The sequence below is a fragment of the Saccoglossus kowalevskii genome, chromosome 3, assembly GCF_978046115.1.
Source record: "Saccoglossus kowalevskii chromosome 3, keSacKowa6.1, whole genome shotgun sequence".
NCBI lineage: Eukaryota > Metazoa > Hemichordata > Enteropneusta > Harrimaniidae > Saccoglossus > Saccoglossus kowalevskii.
In genome coordinates this window covers 31,500,864-31,517,543 of record NC_140643.1, presented here as the reverse complement: position 1 = coordinate 31,517,543, position 16,680 = coordinate 31,500,864, and the positions used below count along the sequence as shown (strand labels likewise).

The 16,680-nt window shown below is 35.4% G+C and overlaps 1 protein-coding gene across 1 annotated transcript; it reads left to right on the top strand.

Annotated features, from left to right (window-relative positions):
* The first annotated feature begins 5,391 nt into the window (after window positions 1-5,391).
* LOC102807223 (monoacylglycerol lipase abhd6-A-like) lies at window positions 5,392-16,309 on the top strand. The gene is made up of 9 exons (XM_006816139.3): window positions 5,392-5,560; window positions 8,254-8,386; window positions 10,465-10,624; window positions 12,211-12,324; window positions 12,677-12,809; window positions 13,943-14,082; window positions 14,619-14,673; window positions 15,331-15,431; window positions 15,688-16,309. The coding sequence occupies exons 2-9, from the start codon at window positions 8,277-8,279 to the stop codon at window positions 15,832-15,834; spliced, it is 960 nt and encodes a 319-aa protein (XP_006816202.1). The 5' UTR covers window positions 5,392-5,560; window positions 8,254-8,276; the 3' UTR covers window positions 15,835-16,309.
* The last annotated feature ends 371 nt before the right edge of the window (window positions 16,310-16,680 follow it).

The window sequence follows — 16,680 nt, the reverse complement described above, 5'->3', positions numbered from 1 at the left end:
TCGAACATTAAGCTGTAACCACATACCGCCTAGGTGCTGTAATTAAATCCTGGTGTAAGCACCATATGAACTATGAACAATGCATGTGAAGCCAGCTGTGGGGTATATTCAATCCTATAGATTTCTCATTGTTTGGTAACTATTTGCTGCAAATGCAGCAAAAATCAATATAAAAAATATTACCCACACAGTATTCTACAGGTTACTTGTACTGTTACAGTATTTGTTATACTATAGTTGAAGTGCGGTAACGAGTTACATTGAGTGCGGAGGGAATTAGCACCATGGAATTAGCGGAGTGAATTAACTGCAAATATTACCTTTCTGTCTTCATACACACCCTCACACGAGAGTTCTTTCTAGACTTTCTATGATTTTTATTATGTGTCGATATTACCCAGAATACACAACACTTCTCATCAACTCCAGTTGTAGAAGTTGTAGAACAATATTGAATCTTTTTGTTCACATCAAGGAAAATTTTAGAGAATGTTAGATGAACAAATTTATCAGTTAATAAATGAATTATCTATTTCCATATTGACTGTATTATAAGGCTCTCTATACTTCACTGTCATAAAAATAGTTTTACAGAATTATCGAATACATGGCATATCATTCTCACCTGTACTCCATTATAAAAACACCGAGCTTATTCATTATTACTGCCTTGCTTTACCAAATTGTGGATATACAATATAAAACTATGACCAAATTGTGGATATATAATATAAAACCATGACCAAATTGTGGATATACAATATAAAACTATGACCAAATTGTGGATATACAATATAAAACTATGACCAAATTGTGGATATACAATATAAAACCATGACCAAATTAAACCCCAAGGATTTTTTTCGGGTCAATATAGAATCGCAGGTTTGGCTGGATTTCAATAAATATGTGAGATATTGAGTCTTGAAAACGAAGACCCCTTCGTTCATTTTAAAACGAACATAGCGATTATATAAAATATTTTATTAATTCAGATTTAATTCTGCTGGTGATGCGAGTTTTAAGAATGTCCAACAGATCCACAAAAAAACCCCTTCCTGTTTATTCGACCGGGATGTGTTGATAGCAACTTTTGCAGCGATGAGGACAACCAAGGAGTAACCGTCATACCAGGTCCTAAAAGATCACGGGAAAGGCGAGAAACGAAGCGACAGAGGACGCCGATCGCCGAACATTCAATAAAAATGTGAATGTGGGAATCCAGGTCACCACAAAGTGGACAGTTTTCAGAATCTGCGAAATTTGCCCCAGCAAAAAAAGCCAGCAGTAGTCTAAGCTCCACGCATTACATGTCATTGCAAATCTCCCTCACGTTTTGTTATACACTCTTTGAAGTTGAGTTTAATATCTGAAGGCACGGCCAGTAGATCACCCAACACAGTGTCATGTCTGTACGGATCGCCAGTTTTATTCATAAACAAGGTATTTGTAAATAAGTACATGTATATAGCGCCTTTTTAAGTTTGTTTATAATAGAGTAACAACGAATGTCGAACCTGTAATCCTCAGTTCTCGGGGTTACTGTGGTTTAGTTGTTCACATCATACCACGCTTGCATCACCAGTCAAATCTTCTGATACGCTTGGCGCAACAAAGGCGTTCCTTCATCTTCATAAATATATATAATTGTTCAAGTTGACGGCAATTGAATTAAATCGATCAAACCAGCCAATCAACGAGCACAATATACAACGACGTCATTTGAAAACATTCCAACGCTATTCAACCCGGCAATAGACACCTCTCGATTCTAATATTTATAAAGATAAAGTAATGCCTTTATTGAACCAAGAGTATAACGACGAATCAATAACATTGTGCTGTAAAGCCACACGATGTTCGATAAACTGAATAACTGTGACGTAAGCAACTATATACAGAAATTGAAACGGCTCAAGAGTGAAAATGTGATCGATTCGACGAATTTTGCGTGAAGAAAGCAGTTTAGTTTGCCCTTGTTGATGATGACTAGACGTTATCGCCTGCCATCAGACAAAATCTGGGCTGCCATTAAATTTATGTTGTTAAATTTGTCGTATTTGCATGATTAAATACAACTAAAACATACATTTTAACAGTAATATCTGACCTCAATCAATACAATTTGAAATGTTCAGTGTAGGTCTTTGCCGGTAAAGGTGCACTACACGTTTTGACCACACACCAGTAGATAAACACAACTAGAAAGTACCACTTCATTACGAGACTATCTTGACCTATTGCTACATTGCTGCTATCAACGTTCATGTAAAAAATAGAGCGCCCTCTCAAGAAACCACAGGAAAATAGTTTCTACTGTGTAATCGAACTGAAAATTGAAATATGATTCCCTTATCTCAGAAACAAGAAATCATATACATAACAATAACCTTAATTGATACTATCATCTTGAATCATTAAAGTATAATGTAAGTTCCAGCTTTAAGTTACTGCCTCCACATTTCGCGAAGAGAAGAATGTCTGAACAGTTCAGCGGATATATTTGCACTACTATATGTTCCAAGGACATGATTACAGATATATACCAATTTATGGCGTTTTTCATATTCCTCAAAAAACAAATAATGTACAAATAATGTTTTTCGAGGACTTGTACCTAAGTTTGTGTAGCACAGGGTTAGTAAAGAGGTAAGTTATAATACAATTTGTATGATGTTGGCTCTACTTTGTTACATTTAAATTAATTTTCAGTCCAAACATAACAAAAGTTTATATGGACACATCTGAGGCTGTTTATCTACAACACTTCTTGCTGTCATGTTAGTTATACGTTTGTTTAGAAAACACAAAATTATTCATGACAAAAACAAAAACAAAGTTATTAATTATTATTTCAAATAATAAAGATGAAAACATTATGAATGATGTGGTGAAACATCGTGACATCTATAACTGTTTTAATATACGAGAACATTCAATTAAAAATTGAAATGCTTAAACCAGCTGCTACAGAAAATACAAATTAACCAGTTTTTCTATGTCTAGAAATTTTAGTGTCTTGTTTGTTTTTCCTGTATTGTAAGTGTTAGTTATTTTTAATGTTTTCAGATTTATTACTTTATTGTACTTTTCATCAAAACCTCAAATATGGGGTACGATAGCAATAAAGATTCTACAATATAAGTGTTATTAAAGTTTGCTCGTGTTTATAATTAGCAGAACAAATAGTGCATAATTGCAATACGCACACGTGCCTATCTGCTTATTCTTTGGTGGGTAATTTCAGTTTTTGTGAGCTTCTGATTTTGAAGGTATGAAGGCAAAACATAAACGAACAACAAAAACTGCCAATACTGCGGCGAGCCGCTTGCCTGTGTACATTAATAACAAACACCTCGGGGCGGACATCCGGGCATTTTCACCGCTTGGCAACCCTGGCGGTGAAAACAAAGGCCAAAAAACTCGCAGAAAACGATACTTTGGGATGGTGGTTGAGACTCCCCTGAACAGTATAACACGATTAGCCCTACGTGTGTAACATATCTAAATTTGGTTGTTCAGGATTACTTCAAAGTTGAGTTTGTGTTGTTTTCTCGAATTTTCACCGGCTCGACCGGCGTTTCACAGCAGCGCGCACAGAGCCCATAGAAATGCATGTACAGTGGTGCGCGTCTTAGCAACGTGGAACGTCTTGTGAAGTAGCTCCGCCCCCGAGGATAGCAGTAACGGCAACTGCACTGCAACAATATATTGATACTACGCGCGGGCAGGGACAGAGACTGGAAATCTAATTGGCTTAAAGTATAAGTTGTGTTAGATTTTGAATAAAAAATCTGGTCAGCTCAGGCGTTTGTGTGTTTCTCCTAGACTTGCATACAGTCATTTCTTTGTACGTGTTTTTAAACATAACATCTAACAGAAACTATTTGTTATTATTAAAAAATATCCGAAAAAGAAAAGACTGCAGCCGCCCATATTTTCTTCCAAAATAATGTAACATGAAGGACAAATAGCAAACATAAAGCAAAAACAGTTGGACATCCAAAAGCAGTAAAAAGACATTGTTGTTGCGTTAACGCGGCATTTTTGAACATTTTTGAGTTTATCCTAAATTATATTAAAAATTAAAAAGAAAACATTACGATATAAAGATATTATTTGATAGAGTGGCAAGCGTTTACATAAAAACGAAGATACACAGATATACAGTGTCAATGAATGCATTCAATCATGTAATGAAAGTCTGTGCTTTAGGGTAGGCTCAGTTTTCAGACTGGGATATGGACTGGAAAAATGTTCATGAGGTTGTATAAAAAATAATGACCAATAAGTCACCCATTAAAAAATAGACACATTAAAAGACCCTACAACAAACTTTACTTATAATAAAATAAACATTTATTAACTTCCAAGTAGATGCTTACTAATGCTTTACTAGATTTTGGCAGAAACATGTTTTTCTTATGAGCACCACAGTATTTATTGGAAAAAATGACTTATGTAATTTTGTCTTGTGTTTTAGTGACCTAACTGCAGGTTTGTATCAATAATGTTTAACAATGAGTGTGTTCACAATTATATATTATTTTCATAAAAGAAAATTTTAGAGGGGGTCTGGTGTTACGTTAAAACCATTGTTCATAATCGCTAACTTGGTTTTATTCAAAACTGCACAAATCTCGCGTTTTCTGATGATATCCGACGATTTCATGAACGAAAATGGCCAGCAGCCAGAATCAAGGGGGATTCGCACAGAGCCTTGGGTAAATCAAGGAAATACTCGCTGTTACGGCACGCCTGATTGGCTAAAAATGAGTATGCGCACTTGATTTACCCAGAACTCTGTGCGAATCCCCATTGATTCTGGCTGCTGGCCATTTTCGATCATGAAATTGTCGGATATCACCAGAAAACGCGCGATTTGTGCAGTTTTGAATAAAACCAAGTTAGCGATTATGAACAATGGTTATTAACATAACACCTGACCCCCTCTGCACTTTTTGTTTCGCATTTTAAGGTAAGAAATCGACATTTGAAACCGACAGGGTGTCGATTTACTAGGTGCCTTGTTTCACAACGGATGATTTTTTTTTGAAAATTAGTATTTATTGATTTTCAGCCCCCAAGTGACTGTGTCTGCTGTCACTTTACATTCTACCGTTCGTCACAATATCTAGTATTGGAAAGGCTTTTTAAAAATGTCCGCATTACTTTCTAGATATAAACAACGATAGACTGAGAAAAATAATTGTACTTTTGAAATTAGGATGACCCCCCCCCCCTCGGATTTTGCTTGCCGTTTTCCGGTCGTAAAAACTGAACTACCAACACAATGACTTGACTGGCTTCCACTGTAGCTCGAAAGATATTGACCTGAACTTTCATGTCAAGGGTCGTAGGTTGAACATGTTGTACGCCCTCATAGTCGTACCATGAAAAGTGGACAATCCGTGAATTGCAGTTGCGTTGGTACTTCGCTTTGCTAATAGTCGATGGTTGTACATAGGTGGACCTTGGCATGTATAAGGTTGTATACAGGTTTTAGAAAGGTTAGACGTGGATTTTGACAAAACTGTCATTGTTGACTACACCCATTAAGGTAAGCACGTAACATTGTGAAACATCAATGCACTAAATGTATACTTCTCTCAAAGAGAAGACCCAAGACGTTGAAAACTTTACAGTGTTTGTTTCATTCCTTACCTTGGTATGGATACTAGCACTAAGTACTAAGAGGGAGAGAAACAAAGAAGAGGGATAGGGAAATGTGTGATAAAAGTCACCTGGTTGGGAGATTTGTTCCCAATATAAGAGAATTTGGCGAGATAATTTGGATGGCTTAGAATTGTTACTGCAGTACATAATACCATAATTTGTAGGTCAGAGATTGTACTACTAGACAGTAGCCACAATGTGTCATGTATTAATCTAACTACAATTCTGTGGGTTGACCTCATTTCCTTAGTTCAATAGTCTGCAATCTACTTTGAGAATAGGAAGTGAGAATTTGTTTGTTTAATACTGTAAAATGACTAATTTTCACTAAGTTTAAATTTCACTGATTTACCAATTCAGGCATATTCAGTGGGTTTTAAATTCACAGTTTCGTCATTTAGATAATGTGTTCTATGCTAAATTTTACATATTCACTGGGTTTTAATTTAGCGCATTTTCCAGTCAGCGAAATAAGCTAAATTAAAACCCAGTGAATAATTACCCCCTTTACAGTACTGTTACCATGGTCTGAAGTCTGTGTGTGGGTTTGGGTTGAGGTTGTTTGTATTTCACCCTAAAGATTTAATACAATAGGGTGTTTTTTGTTTTGTTTTCACTTTTAGACAGTAATAGTTGTATACAATATTTGTTCTGTTGTACAATACAAGTGCAATAATATGTTGGAACTTTAAAACATTTACGATACTGAATTAAGGTATATGTCATAATTGGAGGTAATATGTCAAACGGTCCACAAAATAAATCATTCATGTAAAGATTTGATTCACATAACCAAAATGACAAATGAGGAAACAAAAACTAAAACAGTGACCGACACATTAATAACTGCTGTAGTGTTGAAATAATTTCTGTAGGGCTTTGTTCAAGCAATCAACTAACTTGAGATTCACAAAAAATCGCTAACAAGTAAATATAGTTAGGTTTGAAAATGCCTTCATTGTCTGCACACATTGTCTTCATTTGATCTATTTCACATGCTGTGCCATGTTCTATGATTACATTTATATTTCAGGAAGATATCTTAATGATTGCAAATGCCATGTAAACAATAGAAAATGTGACATCAGTAACCTGGAACGTGTTCACTGTTTGTGACTTAATTCACCCCATATCTGGATAAATTTAAAAGTGAAGGCATGTTTTATAATACCCCAGACCATTCGTCCCGGTGTTATCGCTATCGCCACACGAGACTCCAGCTTGTCTCCTATACAATTTTCCTTCCGCCCACTTAATTTTAATATTCATATGACCTTTGCACTGACATCGATAGCCAATCGCATTCGACCGCGGACGTCACTCTAAATAAACAACTGAATAAATTAATATACCATATTTGGAAGATAGCGGGTAAATCCAACGTTGTTGGTGTGTTCCTTCGGGTTCCGAAGTTGCACGAAACGAGTTCATGTTCCGTTATCTTTCGCAAGTAAAACAGGTCGATATGTATTAAACATGGCATTTGTTTTCTTGTTTTAACCCCCTTATTACGCAAGCTTCCGTCGAAGTGGTGTTTTTTTCGACGATTTGTGGCATGTTGCAAAACGAACGAAACATTGCGGCATTCTTAGCGGTGGATAAGGGATCGACTATGTCGTCACATTTATGTCTCGTTTGAAAGAGAATAAACAACCGCTCAGAAAAATATGTTGCTAATATTTAAGTGCGGTGCCTTGAAATCGCCTGCCCGACGTCCAAATTTCAAAAGGATGTTCGATTTGCAATGACGACCGTTCATATGTACTAGGCGACGTTACTAATTACTACTAGGGTCGGTGTTTGCATTAAGAATTATAGAACAAAAGATCAGCAAAGCGGTGCTTTTGTCGGCGATTTTGTCAAAGGGATTATTGATAAAATGTTGCAAAACAGAATCGCGAGTTGGGTGAAAAATTGCGCCGGCGGCATTCTCAGCGATGGCGACACCCGAGAAACACCGTGTCACGGTGCATTCGTGCATCAGTACACCGAAGAAATACATACATATTGTTGCGGACGACTATTGTAGACTGTGTTCGTGTAGTCTTCGAGTTTGTGGACAGTTAAAGTCGTGTGTGAATTTATTCAAGCCAGGAAAAGCAGGAGGGATAACTTATGGAAATCGTCTTTCCAATTTGATCCAGTGCGACGTTGTGAAAGGAGCGACTCTGTCGTCTCATCTATGTCTAGTTTGTAAGAGAAAGATTGATAGCGCAGAAAAATCCGCCAATAATGTAAAACAGTGGCGTGAAATTGTCAGTCATTCTAATATCTCCCAACCTGTGAACGAAAGGGTTAAGCGTGCTGCCTTGAAATCGCCTGCCAAAACTAAAATGGCGCGTGTCATGTGACTTTGTTTACTAAAGATAGCGTGGGCGTTTGATTGACACTCAACTTATTAGTATTCCACCAATCACAGCTACATCTACTTTCTGGATGTGCGCAGTCAAATTGTATAGGAGACAAGCTGGAGTCTCGTGTGGCGATAGCGATAACACCGAGACGAATGGTCTGGGGTAGTTTTATAATAAATACCGATACGGATTTTAATGGAACAACAATCTTCTTTCTCTGTAGTAATATCTGTATTTCAAGTCAAGATGATGTCATTCGTAATTACCATACTATTTGGAGTGATGCTTCTACTTATTATGACTGCATTTTATCTTTATTACATCAATCCACAAATAATTCATTGGATGTTTACACGGTATTGTTGAATTAGATATTTTCACATATGGTTTTAATTTCATTCTCTGATATTTTAGGTTTTATTTATTTCATAATATAGCACTCCATGTTTCAACTAACCTAACATTGGCACTACTCATAGCAATCTAATCTAATTAAAGGGCAGTGGTCTTTGTGCTGCACATGTGCAAGATATGGGTCTCATATAAACAAAGATGGTGATTTTGACTGTTTTGCACACCAACTGGTATAAACTGACAGGTTACAAGGCTTTAATTAGGCATTTTTTTTGTGTTTGGAAGGTATTGAAGGAGTCAGCGACGGTAATTAGTGCAAGTGGCACCCAGGGCAAAACTTGTAAACGTGATTTCATTAGAAAGGCGCATTGGATTATGGGAAAATCAATGTTTATCGACTCAAATGTTGCACATTCACGGTGCGGCCACTATATTTTATGTTTGTATACTGCGTCTGGTATACACCGCCACTAGCTGCACTGGCTGCCATACACTAGTAGGCGTATATTAAAGTTGACTGGAGCTTCCACCTAACCACACTGGCTGCCATACACTAGTAGGCATATATTAAAGTTGACTGGAGCTTCCACCTAACCACACTGGCTGCCATAGACTAGTAGGCATATATTAAAGTTGACTGGAGCTTCCACCTAACCACACTGGCTGCCATACACTAGTAGGCATATATTAAAGTTGACTGGAGCTTCCACCTAACCACACTGGCTGCCATAGACTAGTAGGCATATATTAAAGTTGACTGGAGCTTCCACCTAACCACACTGGCTGCCATACACTAGTAGGCATATATTAAAGTTGACTGGAGCTTCCACCTAACCAAACTGGCTGCCATAGACTAGTAGGCATATATTAAAGTTGACTGGAGCTTCCACCTAACCACACTGGCTGCCATACACTAGTAGGCATATATTAAAGTTGACTGGAGCTTCCACCTAACCACACTGGCTGCCATACACTAGTAGGCATATATTAAAGTTGACTGGAGCTTCCACCTAACCACACTGGCTGCCATACACTAGTAGGCATATATTAAAGTTGACTGGAGCTTCCACCTAACCACACTGGCTGCCATACACTAGTAGGCATATATTAAAGTTGACTGGAGCTTCCACCTAACCACACTGGCTGCCATACACTAGTAGGCATATATTAAAGTTGACTGGAGCTTCCACCTAACCACACTGGCTGCCATACACTAGTAGGCATATATTAAAGTTGACTGGAGCTTCCACCTAACCACACTGGCTGCCATACACTAGTAGGCATATATTAAAGTTGACTGGAGCTTCCACCTAACCACACTGGCTGCCATACACTAGTAGGCATATATTAAAGTTGACTGGAGCTTCCACCTAACCACACTGGCTGCCATACACTAGTAGGCATATATTAAAGTTGACTGGAGCTTCCACCTAACCACACTGGCTGCCATACACTAGTAGGCATATATTAAAGTTGACTGGAGCTTCCACCTAACCACACTGGCTGCCATACACTAGTAGGCATATATTAAAGTTGATTGGAGCTTCCACCTAACCACACTGGCTGCCATACACTAGTAGGCATATATTAAAGTTGACTAGAGCTTCCACCTAACCACACTGGCTGCCATACACTAGTAGGCATATATTAAAGTTGACTGGAGCTTCCACCTAACCACACTGGCTGCCATACACTAGTAGGCATATATTAAAGTTGACTGGAGCTTCCACCTAACCACACTGGCTGCCATACACTAGTAGGCATATATTAAAGTTGACTGGAGCTTCCACCTAACCACACTGGCTGCCATACACTAGTAGGCATATATTAAAGTTGACTGGAGCTTCCACCTTCATCAACCATGAATAATTAGCTAGTCTGAAACTCTCTGTGATAAAAGTATTTTTTGAATGATTTGTTATTTTCTACATGTTGTTCAAGCATGCATACAATTTTGACATTTACTGTGAATTTTTGCTGTACTGTATCAGTAGTAATATTTTAAAAATAAACCTGATCTAAATTCGATCACAGAATTATTATGATAATTTAATTATTTGTTGATGATATTTGTTGACAGGATAATGTTATACAGGGCTGGTTTATGTGTGAAGTACCTATATATCGGAGACTATCGATACTGTTATGCTGAAAAGGGGAATGGAACAAGTAATAAACCAACAATGTTGTTCCTTCACGGTTTCTCATCGTCCAAAGATATGTACTGTACTGTTGTTACGGTTAGTCAATTGAAATTAATTTTTGTTGACAGTTTAGAGCATGAATGGCTTCTTGCTATCATCAGAAATAATTCTTATACCAGTGAGAAATGTTTAAAACTGAGGCTATTTGGACAACCTAAGTATGGGTTGCTCTTAAAATCCAAAATTGAGGTGGATTTCTGTCACTGTTTAAATTTAAATTGCATAGTGTGCCACAGTTTCATAGGACATGTAATTGAAGAATCAAAACATTCTGTACTTGTGTGTATATATATATATATATATACTATATAGTATAGTATAGTATATTTTATTTGACACTAAATAATATATTTTGTTACATTATCTGTGGTCAAAAGACATTAAATATAATAAAACACAAGTACACACACGAGACAAAAGAAAATACATAAATAACTAAAGTCTAAGTAAAATTACTTATAGTAAAATAATATGTTGTCAATAAATTTTGCTAGCACCATTGGCATTGAACTCATCTCTCGAACTTAAAATTTCTGTAAACATTTGTTGTTTTGATAGTTTAAGGATACTTTCATTATAAATGCTAACTACATTCAGAAATTCAGTACGAGCATTTGTTATTCCAGTATGGTTTCAGTCTAAAAGTGCATGGATTTCATTGCCAATAGCCCCATTGTTACAAAGTTGTATCTATCAGTAGTGCATATACTTACATAAATAACTGAGGTGTGTCTAAAGTCAAAATAAGTCTTATTATAATGATCATATAAAGATAATAAACTGTTGGTTTACATGTACTTCTATTGGAGGTACGCTTCTAATAGAGCAAATACAGTATCCTCAACTGCTGGCCATGCAAATATTTGCATAATATGTGTGGTTCAACAATATTAAATGCCCACATTTGGATGGCAACAAACCCTCCATGATTCTTTCAATCACTTCAAGGAATTCAGATAATTTTCATCTGAAATATTATGGAAAGTTAGAATAAGGGATGTGATCACAATCAAACATACAATTTTTGGCTCGGTGTCCTTTGAAGAGCTCCGTAGAAAAAGTAGCTACTTGGTGTTAATAGAAATTGGTTAAAAGTTAAGGGAGCCGAGATTTCCAATTTGTATTTAGTGCCAGTATGTCCAAGTCAATGAAAGCATCTTGTTTATATTCACGCAGTTTGATCTTGATGGTTTGATGTAATGGTATTTTACTTAGGAAACTGTATGTGTACCACCGATCTAGTATTTTATCAAAGTTGTGTAGTCACGAAGTTATGAATTACGGCATTATATAATCCCATCCGAACTGAAGTTTCAGCTCATGAATATTCTTGCATAAATTTGCATATAGCGCTAAGCTTCCCGGGGAACAAAGCAGCTTCTCGGAGCTCCGCAAATACTGGGCCGAAAACCGCTGGTTTGATTTTGATCACCTCCCTAAGTCAGTAAACTATAAAACTTGGAAATGACCTCAGAACAACTACAATACAAGCACAGCAATATATCTGTGTAAGTGCATGCAATTATAATTGAGCAAAAGCAATATTCAGCAGTGACTCCAAGGATGACAATAGAGGGCGGTATTACTAGGCATAATGTACATTGCATTGTTATTGTTTACAGGCATTGGCCAAAGATCTGCACATAATTCTATTAGACATGCCTGGTCATGGATACACAACACAGAAAGTCAAAGATGATCACTCGTTTCTAGCACAAGCAAACAAAGTACACCAGGTATGTTTAATTTTTTCTAAACATTCAGTGATAACTTGTATGAAAGCAAACTGGAATAATTTCACTGATGATTAAGAATATAATGTCTGGCATTTCAAAACACGTAAGCATTAGAGTTGCACATTAGAACAGGTATACTTAGACTATACATGTAGTAGGCAATTTTTGATGCAAGAATTGTTTGGGGCTAATCAAGGAAATGACAATAGTGTTCCTTCTGTTCAACCTTTTAAAATGGATAAATTGCTGTTTATTTCTGACAAACTATTAAATACTTCTTCAAGTGGGGTAGGGGTTAATATGTGCATCTTGAACTCATGTTTCTTATATATGATCACACGTTTTGTTATAGTTTGTAGAGGCTTATGGTTTGGACAAATCTGCATTTCATCTCTGTGGTACTTCAATGGGTGGTGCAGTAGCAGGAATATATGCTGCATTATATCCACATCATTTGGTCAAATTAACGTTGGTTTGTCCTGCAGGTATGTGTAAACAGTTATTTCATCTTTAAAATGCGTTTCGTCAAATGTACCCGTTATGTATATTAAAGTGCATGACAATTTGTTATTGTTGATAAAAACAGTTAGAACTTTTTAGTTTTGTTCAACCACTAACAGTGGATGTCTGCTCAATATTTTCATTTATTTTAAATTTGTGATTTGAATTCCAAATTCATATTTTTGTCACCTTACACAACATAAACTGGCATAATTGTTTTTTTCATTTTTTTTCAAAAATGCTGAAATTATGTCTAATTGCTCCAAAATTAGGAAGGAATTAAAAGAAATAAATCAAAATGTTATGGTGAAAATGTTTAAAATGATTTGAATATTGTTTGAACACAGAATAGCATTTTTATACATTGATTGATTACTGCTAACGGCTTTGATTTTTACAAGGCTGTGTGCTCCACAGGTCCTGTTGGTTAAATGTCAAACTAAGAAAATATTGTAAAATTATTTATTTAACTATCACACTGAATAAAAAAATGATCGCGCACATCTCATATGCAAATTGTATGAGATATTTTTTTTAGTCTGAAAACAATGTTTATATTTTTCTTGGTTATTAGACTGTGTAGAAGCACTGTAGCTTTTTTTATCACCATTGTTGTACACTGTTCATTAGTACCAATATGTGACAATACAATATGTTTTTGTATTTATTAGGGACGACGTCAAAAGATCGATGTCGGATAAAAAACTTATTTGCTTTAGTTTGGGGATAGGTTGACCTCAAAAAGTTTCCATCCTACAAAAACTATTTTATTTTTTAATGAAGTCAAAAAACTCTTGGAGTATTCGTAGTTCATTTTTTTACATCCAATCATGCACAAAAATAACAGAAAAACATCCAAGATGAGAAAATACTTTGGTCCGAAGGTAAATATGTGCGTCAAATGAATTATCAATTTTTATTCAATGGTGAATGTAGTCTGACGCTATGATCAATATTTATCAATTAAGTTTCAGTGGGGTGGTGGTGGGGGGGAACTAAAGGAATTAAGTTTCTTATCTAACATTGGACTTTTGATGTTGCCCCTTAGTATTGTCTTGTATTTATAGTATTGTATCACTGTGGGGATAATGTTATGGATACTTACTTACTTTCACAGGAATTCTCACTCGTAAACTTAGTAAATACGTTGAAATCCTAAGAGATGATGAAGTAGATCTATTAAGACCAGACTCAGCAGAAGGCTTAGAAAAAATGTTGGATATTGTAATGCATAAAAAACTGAAGATACCAAATTGGGTATGTGTACACTTGCTGTGTTGAGTTAAATCACATGTGGTACTGATGCCACTGTTATTGAATTATATATTTATTTATTTCGTTTGAGAAAAGGCATCAGAACTTATAGGCTGTAACAATTAATTGTTATGGTTTTGAATAAATCATAAGTTTATTTCTTTCTTGAAAATCGACCTCCCCAGCAGTCAACAAGCTGACTTTATTTTGGTGGATTCCATTTTGATTCCTACCAAATCACTCATGTTAATTGTGAATTTGGTTCAAACCCTACTATGTTATATTGCCTTTAAGGTGTTGTCACAAGCATATTTTTGTTTTCAAAGTAATTATAATTTTCTGGGAATTTGTCTGCTGTAATTTGCCAATATTTGAATGTAACCTAGCACATTGAACACCTGAACTCATATTCAAATCCCATGAAACATTACATCAAAGAAAATATTGCAGTTGCTTGTCCCTGTATTCTCTAGTGTCCTTGGATATAGAAATACAAATGTATTTGATGGAGTAGTAATATACATTTCTATTTATGATAGTATTTGAAGATTGCCAACGCTATTAGAAAACCTCATAGTGAATTTTATATGCTTTGTAAGTATGTTTGAATTGTTCATTCACAAAATTATATTTATTTGTTTGCCAAAACCAGAGCCATGCATGTTCTCACTAGAAAAGGTTTCAAATGATGCAAGTTGTTTCTGGTAATTAAAAAGATAATAATCTCACAATCTTGTTTTTAACAAGAGACGTAAATATAGTGGCCACTGGATAGTGTGTACACTAGCACTGACTTGTAGATAGGCAATGTTTCAGTTGACCATATGTTTCTGTAACACTCGTTGCGAATGGTCGTTGGTGGTGCCTCCATTATATTTAAGTTCCTTAATATGTTCACGCACATTCAGCCACTTGTCTTAAGTATTAAATACTTACGCACTTGTCGCTGCAAGGAGTTTTAAACTGCATCCATGTTTAGAGTCTATTTACACCAATGTTCATATCTTTTATTTTGTCTCTTACATCAGCATGAATGACATAATAAATGTGAACACGATACAAATGAGGAACCAGCACTGTGCAAATAGGCTTGTGTGTAATGTAACTAAAGTGTCTGGGATAGGGTGTAAATACACAATTATTTATACACATACCAGTATTTGTAATGAAGTTTTATCTGTTGTCATTTGTGCTATGTATCTTTTGTGTAGATTGTCATTTTGTTGATCACTTTTTTTCATTTCATCACAGTAATGGAAGAAATGAAAAGTGAATCTGCACGAAATGCTCTGAAAGAAAAGTTAAAAGATATTAGGACTGAAACCCAAGTAATTTGGGGTGTCTGTGATGAGGTAATGTATGAATTAAAAACTTGTGTATAACTATAATAGTATGCAGAAGAAATGTTTTTTTTTTTATCTCTGACTAAATTGATTTTGTCTGCTCTTTCATGGAACAGATAAACACTATCATGAAAACAAGTCATTCAAATTATTTGAGAATTGCATCTGGTTTCAGTCATGCATGCACCAGTGTTGCATATCCCATTATTTTGTTGCTGGATTTTTGTGTGTCATATTTTAATTTTATCTTCTACTTATTACACAGATTATTGATGTTTCCGGGGCAAATGTGATCAAAGAAGCACTGGGAGATTTGTGTCGAGTTGATCTTTTAGACAATTGTGGCCACTCTGTTGAATTAGAACGACCTTATCGTACAGCCAAAGTTATGATGGAGTTTGTTAATAGTTGATTATGTTTGGAATTTCAGATATTTTGATTATTTGCAGGCATATATTTATAAAGAGTGAATTGGGATTTATTGAAATACAATTGTTATTTATTACCGATACATGGTATTGTTGGACTCTACACAATTAAATATGTTCCAAGTGTCATATTAGTTACTTTTATATGATTTGTTGTGTAATTGATAACAAAACGTTTTGTGAATATCAAATATCCAATATAAATTTGAATTCTTATTGTTTTGTATAGTTATTATTATTCATGTCATTTATGTGCCACTAGTGTCTTGCCAGGAATTATGTATCAAAATAATTTAATGTTTTGCATTTTTTGAGTTTATTTGTTAAAGAATGGTGGTTCTAGTGTACATTCATATATTGTATAAGTTTAAATTTAGGCTATTCACTTAAATGTTTGACGTTTTTCAAATACAACAGTTGTGATTACTGTCAGAGGAAAATTGATATTTTCAAAAATCATGACTGTTTTCTATTGCTTGTGTTACACTGACCCACCTGTAGTAACTGTATAACCAGTAAATACTTATGGTCAAATAAAAATGATCAAAAAAATCCTTCTTTGACAGAAAAACAACATTACAGAAACCTCATTTTGAACAAAATTTAGTTCAAAACGAACTGAAGGAAACAAATAATTTACACAATATAGGTTTACTATCTGCTATCCCAGATTGTCTAATGGCCTGTTTCTTAGAGACTGAAGCTTCGGATTTGAAATTTGCTTCAATAAAATGGCCTTGAAGTAGTTTTTTCATCTGGTGGAAGTGCTTCTGGTAGGGAGACCGCACTGGTAATTAAGTCATCTTTCATAAAGCTGATGTTTAATTCAA

Excerpts from the sequence above, each read along its gene's own strand:
- LOC102807223 (XM_006816139.3), top strand. The coding sequence starts at position 8,277 with ATGATGTCATTCGTAATTACCATACTATTTGGAGTGATGCTTCTACTT. Across the intron at positions 8,387-10,464 it reads ATTCATTGGATGTTTACACG|GATAATGTTATACAGGGCTG; the intron begins GTATTGTTGAAT and ends ATTTGTTGACAG. Across the intron at positions 10,625-12,210 it reads TGTACTGTACTGTTGTTACG|GCATTGGCCAAAGATCTGCA; the intron begins GTTAGTCAATTG and ends TATTGTTTACAG.